The following is a 20,623-nucleotide window of genomic DNA, read 5'->3' on the forward strand; positions in this document are numbered from 1 at the left end:
ATACGGATTCCAGTTTGAATCTCAGCTATTCCACTTCTGATCCAGGTACTCCGAAACAGAGGCTCTTTGTTAATGTACCTGGGAAAGCAGCAGAGGATGACTAAAGTCCTTGGGCCCCCGTACTCATGTGGGGGATTTAGAAGAAGCTCCAGATTCCTGGTTTTGGATCAGCCCAGCTCTGGCCATTGTGGCCATTTGGAGAGTCATCAGATTGAAGACTTCTACTCCTGTCTTTGTAAATCTGCTTTCCAAATAAAACAAGTAAGATTCTACAGGCTGACCTCAGTCCTGTTCCTGCCCTGCTGGAGGTGTCCCCATGTTCCCTTCTCCTCATTGCTCTTCCCACCACCTCTGTCCCGTTCCTGCCCCACTGGAAAAAAAGAATAATAATTAAAAAAAAAAGATTCTACAGGATGTGAAAACAAGTCTATGTCCTGATGTCACCTACCAAGGTTCTTGCTCAGTTAGCTGCTTGTTTCCTAGTACACAGATCCTGCTGTTCCTTTATCACACCACTGTGGGTAGAAAGCCTACCCTTTAGGCACGTGCATGACTCATCCCTGTATTTTCCTCAGCGCCACTGTCTCAATGAGGCCTTCCTTGGAGCCCAACAGCTCAGTACTCTACTTTTCGTTTCTTTCCCTGTTTTTTTTCCCTCATTATTACTGACCATTTTCTAGCACACTGTACATTCAATTTTTACAAAACATTTTTATCTATAGGTAAGCTGTAGAAGGCATTGTTCTGCTCATTGCAGTCTCCCCATTTAATACAAGGCCTTACACAGAGCAAGTATTAGACATGTTTGTAAAATGGATAAAACTACTGACACCTATGGAGGTAAAATTGTCCAGGGTTATACAGGTGACACCAACAGAGCTGAGATTTAAACCAAGCAGAGTTCATACCCTCAAGTCTTGGAGGTGGGCTCCAGCAACTGAGTAGCACACAAGTGCAGACAGCCTGGTAGTCCCTGCCACCTTTTCCCTGTTTGCCCAGCTTCTTGGTCAACCACCACCAAGCCCCAGGCTGTTTTTGGGGGGCAAGGCCAGTGTGCTAATGCCCCCTAGTGGCAAGGGTGGGAAAGGACAAGTTGAGGGCAGCCTTGAGACAGAGGAACCTGATTGGTTCTTGGTTCCCTGTCTCTCCTTTCCCAGAGACAGAGCATAGGGGGTAGGCAGAAGAGATTTTTATTGGACTAGAAAGGGCAGGCAGTGGGGCAGTGCAATATCCAAGCCCCAGACCAGACATGCAGCATCCACATGCAGGAAGAGCTACACAGGCTGGGGCAGGCCTGGGGGTTGGGGGTTAGGGCCCAGGACTAGGGGAAACCCACAGCATCTGCACCAGAGTGCTTGGGCCCTGGGCTTTTCTGCCTCCACTGGAACAAGGAGACAAGACTGGGCTGTGTCCACATGGCTGAAACCTTATCACTCTGGCCAGGAAGATGGCACATGGGGAATAAGGTCTGGCCAGTCTATAGCACTTGATTCTATACAGGGTTGGCACAGCCTTGCCCCCGACAAGGGCCTGGTACCCAGGGCCATGCAGCCATAGCAGAAAGAGGATCTACACATATTCTTGTCCCCAACAGGGCTAGATCCTGATCCCAGACAGACTTAGCCCACGCCCCACCCCACCTATCAGGGACATGCCCATGAGGAGGCTCTCCCTGAGCACAAGCAAGGACCTCCTAAGGCAGTAGTGGAGTGAGGGAGCTGTTAGACAGGAGGCCTTGCCCCTGTGCCCCTAGGGTAGGGAAGAGGGCGGCAGGAGAGCAGGTCTAGGCCTCAGGAGAGATGATGGAAGACTGGGATCTGTAGCCATGGCTACCCAGGTCTAGAGGGGCAGGGGTGAGAGAGACTATGGGCTCCCCAGGGGAGGACTTAGGCTGGGAGGACCAGGCCAGGAGAGGGGAAGAGTGGTCAGCTCACCCAGAACCCCTGCTTAGCTCTGGCCAGGGCCACAAGAAATATAGTCAGATGCACAAAGAACTTCAAGGCACCAGGATATGAGGAGCAGCAGGGCCACCCTGCCACAGATAGTGATTACAATAAACATCTTCAGTCTAGGCTACGTGATGTGCACAGGGAGGAAACAGAGGAAGAGACCCATGAGGAAACTAGGTGGAAGACACATGAGATGAACATGGCAGTGAAAGTGAGAGTGTTGGAGAGAGGAGAGGAAGGGGAGACAGACAGGAGAGGCAGGAAGACAGTAGAGATGGCCTGAACACGCAGCACTTCTGGTCCCTACAAATAAGGCACCAGAATCAGTAATGTTTCCGTTGTTCCTGTGGTGGTAAAACAGGCGCTGAAGGGGACAGGCCTGCGGGAGCCTCACACCTGTGCACCGGTGGCCTTCTTGATCAGGGGTATCTGCAAAGATGAGAGATGCCATGAAACCTTGGTGCTGGGCTTCTGGGCCTCTCCACTGGGCCAGCAGGCATGTGGGCAGGTACACACCTTAGATAGGTCCACACCCGTGAGGGCATGCACGGAGGCAGGTAGCTCGGCCAGTAGCCGGTTCACTTCTGATGTCACCTTGCTGTTGTCCCCGCTGAGGACTACAATCTCGTCGACTTTGGTCAGAGGAGCTGCGATTTTGGCGGCGATCTAGGAGGCAGGGTGGGGAGCAGAGTATGGTTGGTGCCACGATGCTATCCATGCACTTTGCCCATCTTCTCTCCATACTTTCTCTGCCTCACCCAAACTGCTTACTTAGAAGCTATGGTATGGGAGAGGCCTGTGGTCCAGGGGTACCTGGGCCTTCTGAGGGAGTTCTGTTTGTGCTGAGCGTTTCCTGCCCCATTCAACTCTTCCAGTCTGTGACTGCTACAGACAAGGCCCCTAGAAGCTCTGGTTCTTATCCAGCTAAATAAGTGAGGACACGCCGCCCCCAGGTCTCAGCCTGGAGCAGGAACCTTACCTGGGGCAGGGCCTCCAACACTAAGGCCATCTTGGCTGCATCTCCGTACTTCTGGTAGGCCTCTGCCTTCAGCCTCATCCGTTCGGCCTCAGCCTTGCCCATTGCCTCGATGACAGCTGCCTCCGCCTCTCCGATTTTGCGGATCTTCTCGGCCTCTGCCTGTGCCAAGAGGACCTGCTTCACCCTGAGGGAGCCCAGGCAGGCAGGTGAATGGCAGGTGCTTGGCTTCCCTCCAGCCCTCTCTGGTCTGACAGGTGCCAGGAGTGGGAGACAACTGAAGGGGGTGCCCAAGGAGAGGCTACTGGCTACCAGCTACAAGGGGGAGGAGGACCTGAACAAGCTTTTGGTACCTCTCTCCCTGACTTGGTTATCCTGGCAACATTCTCCCAAATGGTGGTTGGTGAGGTGCAGGGGGTGTGCTGATGGCAGAGGAACCTAATGGGCCCTACCTATAATCCCGCCCCCCATCCTCATGGCTCTCACTTTTCACCCTCAGCGATTTGCTGTATGCGATGGGCTTCAGCCTCGGCAGGTCGGCGAACAGTGGCGATGAGCTCCTTGTCTGTGCGCAGGATCTCCTGTGCCTCCACTGCGATCTGCTTCTTGCGCTGCACCACCTCAATCTCGATCTCTTCCTGTCGGATCTTCTGCTGCTCACGGGCCCCTTGCAGCTCATAAGCCAGCTGGGCCTCGGCAGTCTGTGGTGGGACAGCCAGCATGTCAGAGCCCGGCCACACGAGGCTGAGCCCTGAGTTCTAACCCAGGCTGCCTGGCACGGCTTCTCACCTTGATGTTGACCTCCTCGCTGAAGGCTGACTTCTGTAACTCAAAGGCCCGCTTGGAGTCAGCAATCTTGGTGTCTGCCATGAATTTGACATCTAACATCTCTTTCTTGCACTCGGCTTCCTGGGGGCAAGAAGGGAAGGTACTAAGTGTCTTCCTAGGAACTATGGTCCCATGGTCCCCCAAGGCCCAGTCCCTGAGGGTGGGGAGAAAATCCCACATACCCGGATACCCGCATCCCGCTCAGCCTCTGCGACACCAATGTCAGCGTCTCTTTGTACCACGGCAGTCTGTGTCTTGCCTAGTGAGCTCAGGTAGTCTACTTTGTCATACACATCCTGGGGAGGGAAGGGGAGTTGTGCCAGGCAAGAGTTATAAGCCCAAAGAGGACGAAACTCCCACATTCCAGATGCATGCTGGGGGACATGGCTCTCCTGGCACACCGTACCTTGATGGTGAAGCTGAGGATCTCAATGCCCATGCGGCCTACATCAGGTGCTGCCACCTCCCGCACCAGCTTGGCAAACTGGTCCCGGTCCTGATAGATCTGCTCCACTGTCAGGGTTCCTAGGGGCAGAAGGGTCACAGGCTGGCTCCACAGAACCCCCAGCCATCTGGGAAGAGAGACGGCACACAAGACCAAGTCTGGGCACACATAGGGGTTGTGCAATTCTGAGCTGGGTTTTGCTGGGATCTTTTAAACAGGGTTTAACACCTGAACAGCACAGACTGGGGAACTGGCGGACAGTGCCAGTTGCGTGAGCACATGGCCAGCCTCCAACTCCACCCCAATGCCCTTTCCTTCACTCAGGTCATCTGAAATTTTTTTAAGATTTATTTTATCTTGGGGACGGAACGGTAGCCTACTAGCTAAAGTCCTCACCTTGCAATGTGCCAGGATCCTATATGGGTGCCCATTCATGTCCCAGCTTCTCTACTTACCTTCCAGCTCCTTGCTTGTGGTTTAAGAAAGCAGTAGAGGATGGCCCAAAGCCTTGGAACACTGCACCCACATGGGAGACCCAGAAGAAGCTCCTGGCTCCTGGCTTTGGATCAGCTCAGCTCCAGCTGTTGTGGCCATTTGAGGAACGAATCAGCAGAAGGAAGATCTTTGTCTCTCCTTTCTATAAATCTGCCTTTCCAATTTAAAAAAAATCTTGAAGAAAAGATTGACTTTATTTTTACTTGAAAGGCATAGTTATTAGGAGAAGGGGAGACAGAGAAAAAGAGAGCTCTTCCATCTGCTGGTTCACTCCCTAAATGGCTGCAATGGAAAAGCTAGGCTGGTTTGAAGCCAAGAGTCTGGGGTTTCTTCTGGTCTCTCACATGGGTGTAAGGGCCTAAAGACCTGAGCCATCCCTCTGCTGCTCTTTCAGGCCATTAGCAGAGGTGGATGGGAAGTAGAGCGGCTAGGACACAACCTAGAGCCCATATGGGAATGGTTGACATTTCAGGTTCAGAATTAGCCTGCTATGCCACTGTGCCAGCCACAAGTCATCTGAAGTTTTGACATGAAGTACTAGTAGAAGTAGTGTTTCTACTTGACACCTTGGTAGGACAGTTCCCCTGCCTGTCCTAGGACACCTCCATGGCCCTAGCCTGGGGACCCCTCAAGGCTCCTCCAAGGCTGGGCAGGACTCACCGAGGATGGACCGTAGATGCCCCTCCAGGGTCTGCAGGACGACGTTTTTGATGTCTTGCACATTCTTACCCAGGAACTGCTCACAGGCCACAGCTAGGAGCTCCTTCTCTGTCATGATCTTCACCTGCCAGGGTCACAAAGGTGCCTGAGTCAGGCTGTAGAGGCAGAGGGAGACCCCAGACCCAGAGGAGTGGAGGCTGGTGGCCATATCCGTCCTCCCTCCTCAGACTGGAAAGCCCTGGGGTCTGTGAGGGGGGTCAGAGTTTATCTGAGGTCTCTCATGGGGAAGACAGGCAGTACCGGGAGTTCTCCTTACACTGTAAACTTGGCCTTCATTGGTGGCCCCAGGGCCTGACCTGGCCTCCCGGGCACCTGGGTCTCACCCCTCCACCGCTGCAGCCAACTGCTCCCTTACTAGCTGAGTATAGGCTCCTCATGGATGGGAGACTTTCAGGCTGAGGAACAGGGTAGGAAATGGAGAATAAGCAAAGCAGGGCACAGCCACCAAGCCAGAACAGGAGATGGGTCCAGGGAGCATCCTTCCCAAGATGCTCAGTCAAGACCCTTACCAGAGGCTCACTTGACGCTTGAGCCTCGCTGCCCTGGGAAGTCAAGAGGGGAATTAGGGGAAGAACCCCTCACTGAGACCTCAGTCTATGACTCACAGAGCCCAGCGCTTCCCTGCCTCACGTGGCCTCTCCCTCTGGGCCCCTTCCACCCCCTTCCTGGGGAACAGGAGAATCTAGGCTTGGTATTTCCAACACCTGCAAAGAATGGGATGGGGTTAGTCAGATGGGAGCCCTCAGCACTGGTTCTGTCCCTCGTGGGCCGCTGAGAAGAGAAGGGGTGTCTGTTAGTCCTGCTGGGTGGCCAAGGGAGCCGAGTGAGTATGTTCCAGTAGCAACGACCCTCTCAGGAAGTGGGGGCAGGGACAAGGGCACCAGGGAGACTGCCCCTGGCTGCCATCCTTTCCTCCTCCCCCCGACCCCAGCATGAGGACGAGGTAGCTGAATGGACATGCGCAGGGCTGCTGAGTTACTATACCTGGGCGACACCCGTCACAGTTAAAGCTACCCCCTCGGCCGTCTCTACGTCCTCGCAGCGGGGCTGCAACGTCATAATCTCTAGGGAAATCCTGCCAAGAAATGCAAAACAGGGGCATGGGTCTTGGGAGGCCCAGGGCCTGAGGGCCTGGGAACAGAGTCCAATGCCTCACTGCTCCAGCTGGGCTGGGCCAAGGGTCCTTGTGAGGGTCGTAGCTGGGAACGTGTGAGAAGCTGAAGGGCAGACAGAAGGTGCAGTTAGCACCAAAGGAAGGGGAAAAATGGGCTATGCATGAACATATGTCCTCTGCTCCAGTCAGCGTGGCTTGAATGGCAAGGAAGAGCAAGGAGGAGGTAAGCAGCTATGGTGACGCAGGGCTGGGGGCATCTCGGTATAGCTGTGTATGTCCTCGGACAGCACGCGAACACTGGTGTTTCATGCTGTGTGTGTGGGCAATCCATGGGTGCTGTGTGAGCATCCCTCAAGGGCCCTTACTCCTTCCCTGAGTCTTCCCTGGATCTTCTCCCCACCCCAGGCTGCTCCGGGAGGCTACCTAGAAAGTTCTACCTGGTAGGCTGGTAGGCTGGGGGTCTGAGCATTCCTAGGTCAAGATGGAAGTGATTCTGTATCTGCCCTTGACCAAGGAAGCCTGTGTGATCTCATCATTTAGCAACAGGCTATGATTACAAGTATATTGTCTGACATAAGGCACATTACAGTCCCCTCGGCAGTAAGTATTAGCTCTAGAAAGAGGGGCTCTGCCCAGTCAGTCTGACTCCTCAAAGGACCATAATTACTCTGCTTAACAGGACTTGGGCATCTGTAGATGGTTCTCCTAAGGGGAACAGGGAGGGGGATAAGGCCACTCCAGGGTCTGGAAGGGGGCCTTGGCCCTGCCATTCCATACAAGGGCCCCCCTGAGTTGGTTCTCAGGCCTCCACAGTGATGCTGGCCCTCCCATGGCCACAGTGCTGCTGAGACAGGGATGACCCCCTCTGATCAGAGCTGGCAGGATGGGAGACAGGGATAATGAGGCAGGGCATTCTGCCTGAGAAGATGGAGGGGTAACTTAATGCAGAGGGAGGAGGGTTGGCCTGCATCCACCCCAGGGACAGAGGCCTTCTAATGCTGACGGCTGCATTTCCAGGACCTGAGATCAGGGAGGTGTTCAGCTGGAGAGCTGGTGAGTGAAGAGAAGATGATGGAAACGTGTACCTTACAGAGAAAACTGGGGGTTGCCCAACCTAGCCCAGAACTAATCCACCAGCAGCGGCCACATGGTAATGAAGGCTTGGCATCCAAGGACAGCCCCTGGCCGACCAGAAACCTCTGCTCTTTTCCCACTCACAGCCCTAGGGGGCAAGGGCAAGAGACCTAGATATCTGCAGGGATCCATCCTGACACCCAAAGCAGCAGAGGTGGGAACAAAGGGAAAGGAGGTATGCTCTCCATCATCCGACTCCTGCCTTCTGGGCCCCACCGGGCAGCAAGACAGAAGGTTAGAAACAGAGGAGGAAGCAGGTGGGTTATTACCTGTGCAACCCCTGTTACGAATAGCGGGACCCCCTCCGACGTCTCAATATTCTCACAGCGACACAGGATGGTCATAACCTCCAGAGACAGTCTGAGGAGCATCCGGGGAATAGGGAAAGGTAGGGGCAGGAAGGGGTAGGAGGGGACACAGCAAACACACACAGTGGTTACCAGATAAGCACTGATGCCTGATGCCTGGGGGTGGGGTGGGGGTGCTCTCAGGACTTCAAACCCCCACTGCCAGTTCAGTGAGGGCCTACACTCTTCCACCAAGGAGCTGCTGGGCCGGGGAGGATCCTGGGGCAGGAGGCTTGAGCACAGAGAACCTGTGTTGCCTGTCTCACCTCTTTCCCAGAAGACTCCTCTCACCTCCTGGAAGATACAGCCTCAGCTCCTACCATAGCAGGCCAGCCCAGGGATTACTAACCCACAGGAAATACAGACTCCTGTTCAGGGTATAAAGCCTGTGCCAGCAATACAAAAACCTCAGACCTGGGGCAGGTACTGTGGCACAGTGGGTTAAGTTACCACTTGGGAGACCTGCATCCCATCATCAGGGTGCTGACTGAGTTCCTGCTCTTCTATTGCTGATCCATTCTTCTGCTAATGTGCCTGGGAAAGAAGCCAAGCATTCAAATATACGGGTCCCTGGCAACCATGTGGGAGACCCAGATGGAGTTCCTGTTTCCTGGCATTAGCTTGCTCCAGCCTGGTTGTTGCGGGCATTTGGGGAGTGAACCAGTGGATGAAATATCTTTCTCCTCCTTCTCCTTGTCACTCTGCCTTTCTAAATAAATAGATCTTTCAGAAAAAAAAAAAAAAAGGAAAAAACCCCAGTTTGTATTACATATGGCTCAGAAGGTGACAGACAATTTAAGGCCAAAAAAGTCCAGAGAAAATTTGAGATTTTCTGGCTTGGGCCTGGAGGCTTTGAAAAAGATTGGGGGAAGAGGAAATGCTCCTGCCAGGGTATTCACAGGGACAACTGACAGAGTAATCTGCTCTGGGATTTTTGAAGCTGGGCAGGGGCAGAGAAAGAATACTGGCAGGCCTGGCACAATGGCTAAATTCTCGCCTTATAAGCACTGGGATCCCTTATGGATGCTGGTTCTAGTTGCTCCATTTCCCATCCAGCTCTCTGTTCGTGGCCTAAGAAAGCAGTCGAGGATGGTCCAAAGCCTTGGGACTCTTTACTCAAGTGGGAGACCTGGAAGAGGCTTTTAGCTCCTGTGTCAGATCAGCTCAGCTCTGGCCACTGCAGCCACTTCTGAGTGAAAGAGTAGAGAGAAAATCTTTCTCTCTGTATCTTCTCCTCTATAAATCTGCCTTTCCAATGACAATTACAAAAAATACTGGCAAAGAAAACAGGCACCCAGAAGTGACCTGACCTAGCCTGCCCTACCTGTGTACCTGAGCGGGTGTGGAATGGCAGGTTAGGCAGAGGCCAGGCTGTGGACACAGCAGGTCTCCTTAAGGCAGGAGAAGGTACGGAGGAGAAGAGGCTGAGGCTTAAGGGCCAGGACCAGGTAGATACAGGGATGGAGAGAAGGAGGCACTGTGGAGTCCCCAACTCAACCCTGCAAGGGCTGCTCTCACAAACATGCAAACATGCAAAGGTTGGTTAGTTTGAGCCCCAAACACTAGCACCCTTGGTCCTGCAAGGACTCTCGACCCAGCACAGACAGGAACCCATCAAGCTCTCTTCTGGGGAAGGTGAAAAGGAGGCAAGGAGGAAGATAGGAGGGTAGTGGAAGCCGCAGCTCAGATGCCAGGGGTGGAACTGCGCAGGTAGGGGAGGGAAGGGGGCTCACGTCAGGGCCATGAGGTAGCACAAGAGGAAGCAGCCAAATGCAGCAGGCTGGAGTTCACTGAGACTGAAGCCTGGCTGAGAAGGAGGGGTGAGTGACATGCCAAAGATGGTTGTTCAAAGTGCCTCAAAAGAGAGGATGAGCTTTCAGGCAGACCTAGAAGCTTCTATTCTGATCCGAGAGGCTCAGTCTATGTAGGAGAGGGGGAGGTAGACTACCTCCAGAGAAGGGAACAAGAAGGCTTGGGGTATAGGCTCTGACTATCCAGCAAGTAGGACCAGAGGGCAGTGCCAGAGCCTGGTTCTGAGCATCTTCTTAGGGTGAGGTCAAAGTCTTCACCTCCACTTCTCAACTCCAACCCCACCACTGAGGAGGAATGACCCTGCTATTCCTGGAGCTCTGCTACCTTGGGCAAGAAGGGAGAGCTAAAGACCAGGATGTGAGGGAAGGGCTGCAGGGCCACTGTCTTGGCAGTGGCTGCCCACCAGGACAGGCCTCTGGGCAAGGTGCAGCAGCGTGACCTCTTACCAGGCTGCCTGGGCCACTCCACAGTGTGATCCTCTCACGTGGAAGTCCACTACTGAGGACTCTGACGGACACCTCTCATCTTGGATGAGAAGAGCCCCTGAGACTGCTCAGTTCTGCTAGGGTAAATGTAGAGGAGGGGTGGGAGAGTAGAGGAGGTTCCTAGAAACCCAGGAAGTTATCAAGCTGTGCTGTGCTTCCCACCTGCACCCGCAGACACCCTCAGATCTCAGGGGCACCTCTCTACTGACTGCTGGGCTTAGGAAGGGGGGATTTCCAGTGGAATCTTGAAAGCTTTCCCTCTGGGATAACTGATCTCCTTGCAACACACTCACAAACTCACAGCTCTGTTGCACTCGTTGCCTGAGTTCTGCAAGGATCTGCCCTAGGAATGGGGTGATAGTGGAAAGGTGGCTGGCCTGCCTCATCTCCTGGCGGGCAGTGAGGGTGCAGGAGAGGCCAGCCCACTGGTGGCACCAGCCAGTGGGACCGGAAGGCAGGCGCTCTGGAAAGCAGAGTCTTCCTTCCTTGGTGAAGTATTTCAAGTTGACTTAGGAGGTCCAAGCTGTCTGCCTAGCCCCAGCATTGGTTCATCAATTTCCACCCCCTTCTCCTCATCCTTAATCCGCCCACTATTCTGCATCATAGAAACCACTTCTGATGGTACGGTGTCCCCCACGTTCCATAGGGTCTGGTTCCAGCACCCTCAGACACCCAAACCCCTGAATGCTCAAGTCCCTTATGAAAAAATGGCACAGTATTTGCATATAACCTGTGGCTGTCATGTTGTCAGAGTTGTTTAAATCACCTCTAGATGATTTCTAATGGTTAACGTGGTATATGGTATAGTAAATGTTCTGGAGATTGCTGTATTGTGTGTGTGGGGCGGAATATGTCAAGAAATAAGTCTGCACATGTCTGGCATGTCTGTGGTTTCTCCCAGTATTTCCCATTGGTTTAATCTAGGGACGTGACATCTGCAGGATGGACACCGACAGCATGTCCAATCCCTGACACTTGGCTCAGGGTCTGCACAGGCAAGGCTCTGTGTATGTGGTGTCTTCAGCATTTCTTCCTGGCAAACACCTACTCTAAAACAAGTGTATAGCTAAGAATTCCTTGATAACTTGCAGCTAGAATTGGGAATCTGAGATTCTGCTAGAGCAGGACCTTGAATTCTCTGGGATGGAGATGATGTCACCTCTTGTGGAAGAAAGAGCACGCAGCAAGGGGAAGGGTCGACCTTGCTGCTGTGCACGTCTCAGGTCAGAGTCAGCTGTTCCACCTGCTGCTTAGGAGACTCCCACTCCCCAGAATGGCAAGTGGTGAATGGCGGGGGCTCCTGGTTGACTTGTGGGGTAGGTGGGTGCAGATGATGGAAACCCTTCTCTTCCACACTCACGATGACAGGTTTTGGGGATCCCAGGCTCTTACCTCTGAGTGTCGGAGATACACCACCAGGCCCAAGCCCAGCCGCCGTAGACATACTGTTTATAGTCGGAACCACAACAGCCCCCTGGAGAGCAAAGCAAACCACTGCTGGTGAGTTCTCAGGTCTCTCCCCCTCCCCAGTTCCCTGAAGGCAGCTTCCCAGTAACTCCTGAGGTGCTGGGTTATACATAAATGGGAGACAGAGGGGTTCCTTTGGCATTTAAAGGACTTACACTCTATCTGGTAGACAATTTGCTTCAAAAGGCTATTCAATGAACACTTCCAGAGAAAGAACAGGAAAGTGGGTGGGGCTGGTCTGGGAAAGCATCCATTTTTCACTCAGCTCAGAGTGTTCTTTTGCACCAGATACAGAGCAAAAAGACAAAAGTCACATCCGAAGGCGGGAAGATGAGGAGGAGGAACTGCTTCCTGATAGAATTACTGTAACACCAAGTGGTTCACCTGCTATCAGCTGGTGTAGTGGGAAGAAGGGTGGAGTCTAAGGAAGGCACCTTGCTCCCTCGGGCAGGCACATCCAGGGAAGCTCCTGCCCCCAGGCATTCAGTGGTTCTGTTGCCCTTGTGGGAGTGAATGGGGAAGGCAAGGCTTCAAAAGAAAGTGGTTCCTGTAAACTGGGTATCAGCCCAACAGAACATGCCATGAAGCCAAGACCCTGATCCAGTGTGCTCTCTTTATAGAAATGGAAATAGACTGGAAGGATAGGATTTCAGCAGAAGCCTGAAGGTGTCATCACTTCTGTGTTCACAAGCTTGGGTTTTCCTGAAAGCCTCAGGTGCCTGCCTCCCAAGAGCAAGGCTCTGGTACAGTTTTACGTAGCTGGGTTACATGCCTCTGAGGATTCTGGAAGATGTGGGTGGGGCAGCAGAAGGCACATCACAGAGTATGTGGGAGTGACTAGGTGAAAACTGCATGTTGGAAACAAGAGGCTGAGGTCAGAGAGAATGGGCAGAAGCCTCCTACACTAACCCAGGTGAGGCATGGCAGCTGAAATGGGGTATCTCCTAGAGCAGTCTTACCCAAGAATGTGTCTCTCTGTGAAGACAGAATCTTCCAGACCCATACTGTGTGATACTGCAGTCACAAGTTACATGTGGTGTTTGTGCATTGTAAATATGGCTGGCTATGCCCAAGGAACTGAATGACTAATTGAATTCAAATTGCCCTGTGTGGCTAATGGTGTACCACATTAGATAGTGCACTCTAGCACCGGGTTTGGGTTGGGTGGTAAGGTCAATGAGCATAACAGGGATGATGGAGGGGAGAGCCGAGTTGGGTGAGTGTAGGGCTGGTGCTGTGATACAGCAAGTTAAGCCGCAGCCTGTGACACTGGTATCATATATGGGAGTGCTGACTGGAGTAGCTGTTCTGCTTTAGAGCTTGTTCCCTATTAACACACCTGGGAAGGCAGTGGGAAACTGTCCAAGTACTTGGGCTGCTACCACCCATGTGGAAGATCTGAGAAAAGTTCAGGCTTCTGGCTTCAGCCTGGTTTTAGTCCAGCTGTGACCATCTGGGGCATGAACCAGCAGATACTAGATCTCTCTCTATGTCATTCTTTCATTTATTGGAAAGGCAGATCAGACTTACAGAGAGTAGAGGCAGAAAGATCTTCCATCCACTGGTTCACTAAGTGGCTGCAATAGCCAGAGCTGAGCCAATCTGAGTTCAGAAACCCAAAGCTGCTTCTGGGTCCCCCATGTTGGTGCAGAGTCCTAAGGCTTTGGGCCTTTCTCAGGCAGGGAGCTGGATGGGAAATAGAGCAGCCAGGACATGAACCGGCGTCCATATGGGATCCTGTGCTTGTAAGGTGAGGATTGGCCCCTCCACCTCCCTATTGAGTAGGGAGGGTTGACATCTGAGATTGCTCACACCCAGCAAACTCAGTGTCTTGGGTCTGCCATGATGTAGAGTGCTAGTGCAGGCCGAGCACCTCCAGCTCCCAAACCCCAAATCCAAAACGCTGTAAAATCCAACAAGAGCTGTAACAGAAGCTCCAACATGATGATACAAACAAGAATTCTGTACCTGCCTCAAGTGATGGGTAACAGTGAGAACATCATCGCACCAGAAATATCATATAAAATTATGTTCAGGGTAGGTGTACAGGTATATACAAAACACAAAGGAATTCTGTGTTTAGATTTGGGTTTCCTCCCTAAGATATCTCCATCTGTATAAGCAAACATCCCCCAGGGTGATATAATTAAGATGCAGTCTGAAACACCTCTGGCCCACAGCAGTCAGATAAATGACACCCAAGCTGCAGGAAGCACCAGAGGCACAGGGATATAAGAGTAGCCCCACCCAGTGGGGGCACAGGCACTAGCAGGCAGACCTCGGGTGTTTCTTTTGGGTGGAAACATCCGTTCAACATCCAGCACAAGCCATTACAGGCTTCTCTGGCCTGGAAGGCAGAGTAGAGAAAACCTCTGGAGGACAAGCAATCTGAAACCCAAACCATCTCGGGATCAAGTGGAGAGGGAAGAGGGCCAACAACCTCCACTTTAGTCCACTTCCCAGGCCTGCTGGGGGCTGGGGCATGCTGCCTGCAGCCAGTGCCAGGAGATGGCTCACTGTGCTGTGGTGGAGAGGGAAGGGGTGGTGGAACACTGCAGGTGTCCATTCTTCATCTTTAGTTCATCTTTGACCTTGGGAGCAGGCCACCTCCTCTCACATGGGGCCTCTGTCAGGGGCAACATGGCCAGGTTCTCAAGGGCAGCAACACAGTAACAATAGCAAGCTGGGACTGGTGGCCTGCCCCACCTCCCAGAAGGCTTCATCCTCCAAGCTACCTCTCCCAAGAGTACAGTTAGGTGCCTGTCTCCCATGATTGCTCCAGTTCTCACACAGCTGCTGACCTGCAAGTCTCTCCTACTTTCATCTCCTTTTTAAACCCAACTCATTCTCCCTTACTCTGCCCCCAGTCAAGCTGAAGAAACACAAATACATCCAAAGCAACTTCTCCTCAATCTCTCAGTCTTGCCAGACACAACTTCTACTCTGCTCTCTGAGAAGCACCCTGTCTTCCTGCCACCACACTTCCATCATCATCTTCTATTAGCAGGCTCACACTCTGCAGGCGGGTTTCAGTCTTTTATCTGCTAACCCTCTTCAGTGGTTTGGCAATGCCTAAGGATCCCTCCTCAGAAAGTTTAGAGATACAGGAAATAAAATTCCAAAGAAGGGCAGACATTTAGCCTAGCAATTAAGATGCCAGGGCGCCTTAGCTCAATTACCTGGGTATATATATACACACACATATATATTTACCTCATATATGTGTGTGTACATTTAAGGTTTACATGTTCATTTGAGACAGTAGTGCTCAAGACAGATCAAGTCATTGGGTGTCTCCGTTCCATATGGGAGATCAAGACTAAGCTCCCAGTTCCCAGCTTCAGCTAGCTCAGTCCAGGCCTGTGGGCTTTTGCGGGAGTGTGTACCAGTATGTAGGTACACAAACTATTTCTTTCTACTTCTCAAAACAAAAACACACAAGAGGGGCTGCTATTGTGCATAAGTTGGTTAGGCTACCACTTGTGACACAGGCATCCCAGATCAGAGGGCCGACTAAAGCCTTCCAGTCCAGCTTCAGGCTCTGACACTGAGGGAGTCAGCAGAAGACAGCTCAAGTACTTGGGTCCCTCCACCCATGCGAATGACCAGGATGGAGACTCCTGGCTCCTGCCTTGGACCTGATCCAGACCTGGCTGCTATGGATATTTGGGGAATAAACCAGTGGATTGAAGATCTCTCTCTCTGTCTTTTCCCCCCTCTGTTATTCTGTCTTTCAAACCAATTAATCTTAAAAAACAAAACAAGGTAGGCATTTGGCGTGGTTGTTAAGGTGCCTCTTGAAATGCTTGCATCCTTCGCTGAAGTACTTGGTCTCAAGTCCTGGCTATTCCACCTTCGATCGGGCTTCTGCTAAGGTGAATCCTGGAAGGGCAGTAGATGATGGCTCACATACTTGGATCCCACTGCTCATGTGGGAGACTCATTGAGTTTCAGGTTCCAGCCCTGTTACAGTCATTTAAGAAGTGAAGAGGTAGGTGGAAGAATCTCTTCCTCTCTCTCTGCCTTTCAAATAGAGAAAAGCTACTTTAAAAACAAGAGAAACAGATATTAAAAGTTATCAAAATGTTAAGACAATCAAGGGTATTATATAATATTATACATAATAAGCTGCAGCTGGAGATCTAATTACTACCTTAACTTCAGAGCAGCAATGAGCATAAATGATTTTCAAGGCACCTGCATCAACTCTAGTACATTAGGGAAAAACCTGCTAATGCTATCAGGGATTGCTGTCAGCACTTATAAGAAATACTATATTGGGCCTGGTGGCGTGGCCTAGCAGCTGAACTCCTCGCCTTGAACGCCCCGGGATCCCATATGGACGCCTGTTCTGGTCCTGGCAGCTCCACTTCCCATCCAGCTCCCTGCTTGTGGCCTGGGAAAGCAGTCAAGGACGGCCCAAGGCTTTGGGACCCTGCACCCGCGTGGGAAACCCGGAGGAGGTTCCTGGTTTCCGGCATCGGATCAGCACACCACCGGCCCGTTGCGGCTCACTTGGGGAGTGAAACATCGGATGGAAGATCTTCCTCTCTGTCTCTCCTCCTTTCTGTATATCCGGCTTTCCAATAATAATAAATCTTAAAAAAAAAAAAAAAAAAGAAATACTATATTTTAGCCACAGTTGGCAAAAATGACAACACACTCCCTTTCTCCCCCAACCTTAGGAAGATTTCCCCTGGCAAATATTTTAAAGTAAGAAAAAAGATTTTTTCTTTCTTTTTTTTTTTTTTTTTAATTTTACAGAATGAAGGAGGGATGTTAGATACTGAGAGAAAGGAGATGAACATGAGTTTTCTACAGAGGCTGGGCTGAGGCATAAATCGAACAGCAAGGGGTACATGGCTGGGCCTGGAGAGTCCATGACCACTGCCTTGATTTCCATAACCCCCAGGTCCTACTGTCAGACACTTCCTCTCTCCCCCTACCTTTTTTGGTCTTAGTGTCCTTAAATTTCCGCATGCTCCCTTCCCCATCTTTACAACAGCTTTTTTTTTTTTTTTCAATGTTTTAATGCTAACCAAACTTTATTGTATATTAACAATTCTCCACCCTAGAATTTCAATCTTAAACAAAATTTGCTATAGCTGTGAAAACTGCTTTCCAGCATTTTAATATGACTCAAAGTTTTCTTCAAAAATATAATTCTCCTTTCTCAGTGTTTAACTATGATAATATTGTTCTTTGTCTATGAAAAATGACATTCATTTCCAAAATTTTCATGCTAATCAAACTTTCTTTCTGCCATGAAAAACAGTTCTCCTTTCTAGAATTTCAGTCTTAGCCAAAGTTCCCTACCAGTACGCAAACTTATCTCTTTTCAAAAATTTTCTGTTAATCTAAATTTTGTTCTGCTATGAAAATGAGTCTCATTCTAGATGGTTAACTTTTAACAAAAAATAAAATTCTTCAGCTATGAAAAAGCATGTTGTTTCCTAGCATTTTAATCTTGATCAAAATGTATTGTATGACACAGAACTCTCCTTTCTAGAGTTTCAACCACAGCCACAATTTCCTACAGCTTTCTTTCTTTTTTTAATAATTAATGAATTTATTTATTTTTTATTGATTACACTGCATTTTGTGACAGTTTTATAGGCACTGGGTTTCCCCTCCTCTCCCCTGCATGGTGGATTCCTCCACCTTGTTGCATTACCACAGTTCAAATTCAGTTGAGATTCTTTCATTGCAAGCATCTACCAAGCACAAAGTCTGGTATCTTATTGTCCAGATAAGTTCAACGGTTTCTTGGGAAGACCATCTCTGGTCTGAAGGTAGAGCTGGCAGAGTATCATCCCGATCAATTAAAAGCCCCAACATTACATCAGTAACAATTTATACCGTTATGGAATTAGTTGACATGGTATTGAGTAACCAATATGTTAAAAGAGGTAAAAAAAATGCAAGTTCTAAACCACATCCTGTGACTTCTACATTGACATTTCAATTATTAGTTTATATACAACCGGGTTCTATACACCTTAAAATGGCTATAGATTACTATTCAGCTGTCTCATGTCTATTTTAATTTTAGTATTTAGCAGTTCATAGTGTTGAAGCATGATTTTGCTGAACCTGGCTGTTTTTCGGGTAGTCTAACTCTATAACTCTAACAAGACATATGTCAATAGTGTAGGTGAACAGTTTTTGGGGGGGTGTACAGAGAAATCTTCCATACCCCAGTGAGGAGTAACTAATCTTTGTTTCCCACCTAGTGAGTTATAAGTGCATCCCCGCTGTTTCCTGTCTTGTTTCTAAGCTTTCCTTGTTTTCTTTGACTATCTATTCTAGTTTGTTTGCTTGTTTGCTTGTACAACAGCTTTCAAAAAATGTGAACATTTCAACAAATTTCTGAAAGCTGCATCGTTTTTTCATAACATGTATTTTCTATGAACTTTCTATACAGCATCTCCTGGACCTCTGGCCCAAGCAATAAGTTTCCTGTAACCATAAGACAGACACTCACACACTCACACACACACACACACACACACACACACACACACACACGGCTGGTGTCATGGCTCAACAGGCTAATCTTCCACCCTGTGGTACCAGCATCCCATATGGGCATTGGTTTGTCTCAGCTGCACCACTTCCAATCCAGCTCTCTGCTTTTGGCCTGGGAAAGCAGTGGAGAATGAATCAAGTCCTTAGGACCCTGCACTTACGCAGGAGAAGCAGAAGAGACTGCTGGCTTTAGACTGGCTCAGCTCTAACTGTTGCGGCCACATGGGGATTGAACCAGCAGATGGAAGACCTTCTCTATATCTCCTTTTCCCTACAACCTACATTTCAAATAAAAATAAATCTTAAAACAAAAAGAAAAATTGCTAAAAAAGAAACAGAAAAACCAGGCAGAGTGGCAGGTGGTTGGCACAGTGGTTAAGGCACTGCAGCCTGGGACTCCCACATGACATCTGAGCATGCCCAGGTTGGAGCTCTGGCTCTGGGTCCTGGCTCCAGTCTTCTGCCTTGGTGAGTAGTGGGGGTGCAGCTCAAGCACTGAGCTTCAGGCTGGAGTTCCCAGCTCCTGGCTTCCACCTGGCATAGTCCCAGTTCTTGTGGGTACTTGCAGAATGAACCAAGGGATGGGAGATCTCGGTCTCTACGTTCTGAAAGAATTACTAAAAATATTCAAAAAGTGTTGGGTAGAGTCAGGTTTTTACACGCCTTCTCTAGGTGTGAGGGTTGGTAAGCAGTCTCCGCCCCTGGTGTTCTCCCTCTTGATCCTCCACACGTGGGGTCTCTTTTTTCCCTCACACAGTATGGCTTCGGTCAGGGATTGTGGGGGAATGACCAGGTGGAAAGACTCAATTAAAAATTTTTATTTGAAAGACAGAATGAAGACAGGAAGATAAGACAGAACAAGATCTCCCATCAATTGCTTCACTCCCCTAGATCATCATCCAGGCTGCCTCTACGGGTGGCAGGGGTCTAAGCATTTAGGCCATCTTCCTCTGCATTCTTAGACATATTGTCAGGCAGCTAGATTGAAAGCAAAGCAGCTGACTGGAACTCCCATTCCAAGAGGGGTTTCCCAACACAGGGGTCCGAGAGATTGAATTTTTAATTCAAACTGAGCCTGAGGCCCAGCTTTTGGGGTGAAAGCTTTTCAATCATGTGCCAGTCTAAGGGACAGACTCAGGGATTCTAACCCTCTCTACCTGCTTCAGCAGCCAGTCCTACCAGCTTCACCACAGGCTGAAAAGCAGTAGAGGGAGATCACACTTGAAGAGCTCCTACAGCCTCTCTGACAACACAGTCCCTTCCAAAGAACCCAGGGTGGGGGAGGGGGACAGGGGCTACACGATGTGACAGCTAGAAAACACTCAGCCCTCTCCGATGGGCTCCCAACGCGCAAGCTAACAGCAGGCTGAGGGCAGATCCAGCCTCGGCCCCTCACCTCTGCACACCCTTGCAGCAGCAGTCTCTGAGCCCCAAGACATACGCCCTAGTGTAGCATTTTGCAACTGGAGCCTCACACTCCACAGCCGGATTTCCCAACCTGTAAGAGGCCGCAGACGCGCCTGCAGGGCGGGCCTGCCAGGAAGGCTCAGCAAGCCCCAGCTTGCTCGGAATTAACGGGTCTGACTGAACCCTGAGAAAAGGGCCCACGTCCCGGCCCCTCCCCCACAGGCACCTGCCGCTAGGGCTGCGCGCCCTGGAAGTCAAGCCCGAACTGCCCAGTTCTGGTCACCACTGACTCGTCGCCGCTCCCCTCCCCCGAACCCACGGCTTCCAGAGCGTGACTCCCGTAAAGCCCACCGTGGAGCCGAAGGGAGGCCGTGCCTGAGGAAAAGGAGGCGGAGAAAAGAGGAAATAAATACGGGAAAACACGCGGCGGGCGGGCGGGGCAGCCTCCAGTGGGCGTCTGAGGAGGGGGCTCTCCGGCCAGAGGATGAAGGGAAGCTCCCTTCTAGAAGGGTCTCAGGTGCGGCCGCGGGGCCGGCGTGCAGCGCAGCGCAGCAGAGCCGGCTCGAGCCCAGCCCGCAGCGCCCCCACCCCTTCCCGCGGCCCTCCTCGGCACCGGGCGCCCCTCACCTGAAACCACCAGCGCCTCGTTGGGCCCCACCGTGTGGCAGTTGCCCATGGCGCGGGCGGGACGCAGGGCCCTGGGCCCGGCTCCGACGCGGACAGCAGCAGCGGGTCTGCAGCGCCCGGCCGCGCCCAGCCTACGCCGCCACCCCCAGCACCGCCCGCTCGCGGCGCCCCTCCGTGGTCGCAGCCCCGCCGGAAGTGTGGCGCCGGAGGGCGGGGCCGGCCGGCCGAGAGAGGCAGGGACGAGCGCGAGCGTCGCGGCCAGCACGCTTTATTGCTTGGGACTCCGTGG

General features: G+C 51.3%; 1 protein-coding gene across 5 annotated transcripts; it reads right to left on the reverse strand.

Moving 5' to 3' along the window:
• Positions 1 to 1,174: 1,174 nt before the first annotated feature.
• Positions 1,175 to 20,557, reverse strand: FLOT2 (flotillin 2). 5 transcript variants are annotated; one of them, XM_036495947.2, is made up of 11 exons: positions 20,335 to 20,557; positions 11,698 to 11,779; positions 7,931 to 8,021; positions 5,354 to 5,477; positions 4,160 to 4,278; positions 3,936 to 4,049; positions 3,715 to 3,834; positions 3,412 to 3,626; positions 2,929 to 3,112; positions 2,466 to 2,615; positions 1,175 to 2,378 (listed from the first exon to the last, which is right to left on the reverse strand). In XM_036495947.2, the coding sequence occupies exons 1-11, from the start codon at positions 20,381 to 20,383 to the stop codon at positions 2,340 to 2,342; spliced, it is 1,287 nt and encodes a 428-aa protein (XP_036351840.1). In that variant the 5' UTR covers positions 20,384 to 20,557; the 3' UTR covers positions 1,175 to 2,339. The 5 variants fall into 5 exon arrangements, with proteins under 5 accessions (XP_036351840.1, XP_004593979.1, XP_058532698.1 ...); XM_004593922.4 differs by lacking the exon at positions 7,931 to 8,021 and adding an exon at positions 6,398 to 6,488 and having other exon boundaries at positions 20,335 to 20,553; XM_058676715.1 differs by lacking the exons at positions 7,931 to 8,021; positions 11,698 to 11,779 and adding an exon at positions 6,398 to 6,488 and having other exon boundaries at positions 20,335 to 20,553.
• Between the last annotated feature and the right edge of the window lie 66 nt (positions 20,558 to 20,623).

The sequence above is a fragment of the Ochotona princeps genome, chromosome 17 (genome assembly GCF_030435755.1).
Source record: "Ochotona princeps isolate mOchPri1 chromosome 17, mOchPri1.hap1, whole genome shotgun sequence".
Taxonomy (NCBI): domain Eukaryota; kingdom Metazoa; phylum Chordata; class Mammalia; order Lagomorpha; family Ochotonidae; genus Ochotona; species Ochotona princeps.

What these genes read in the sequence shown, in the direction of transcription:
- FLOT2 (XM_036495947.2), bottom strand. Translation starts at nt 20,383, where the DNA reads ATGGGCAACTGCCACACGGTGGGGCCCAACGAGGCGCTGGTGGTTTCA. An exon ending in AGCGGGATGCGGGTATCCGG is followed by an intron (nt 3,835 to 3,935) that starts GTATGTGGGATT and finishes TCTTGCCCCCAG; the next exon opens with GAAGCCGAGTGCAAGAAAGA. An exon ending in GCGAGGAGGTCAACATCAAG is followed by an intron (nt 3,627 to 3,714) that starts GTGAGAAGCCGT and finishes GTCCCACCACAG; the next exon opens with ACTGCCGAGGCCCAGCTGGC.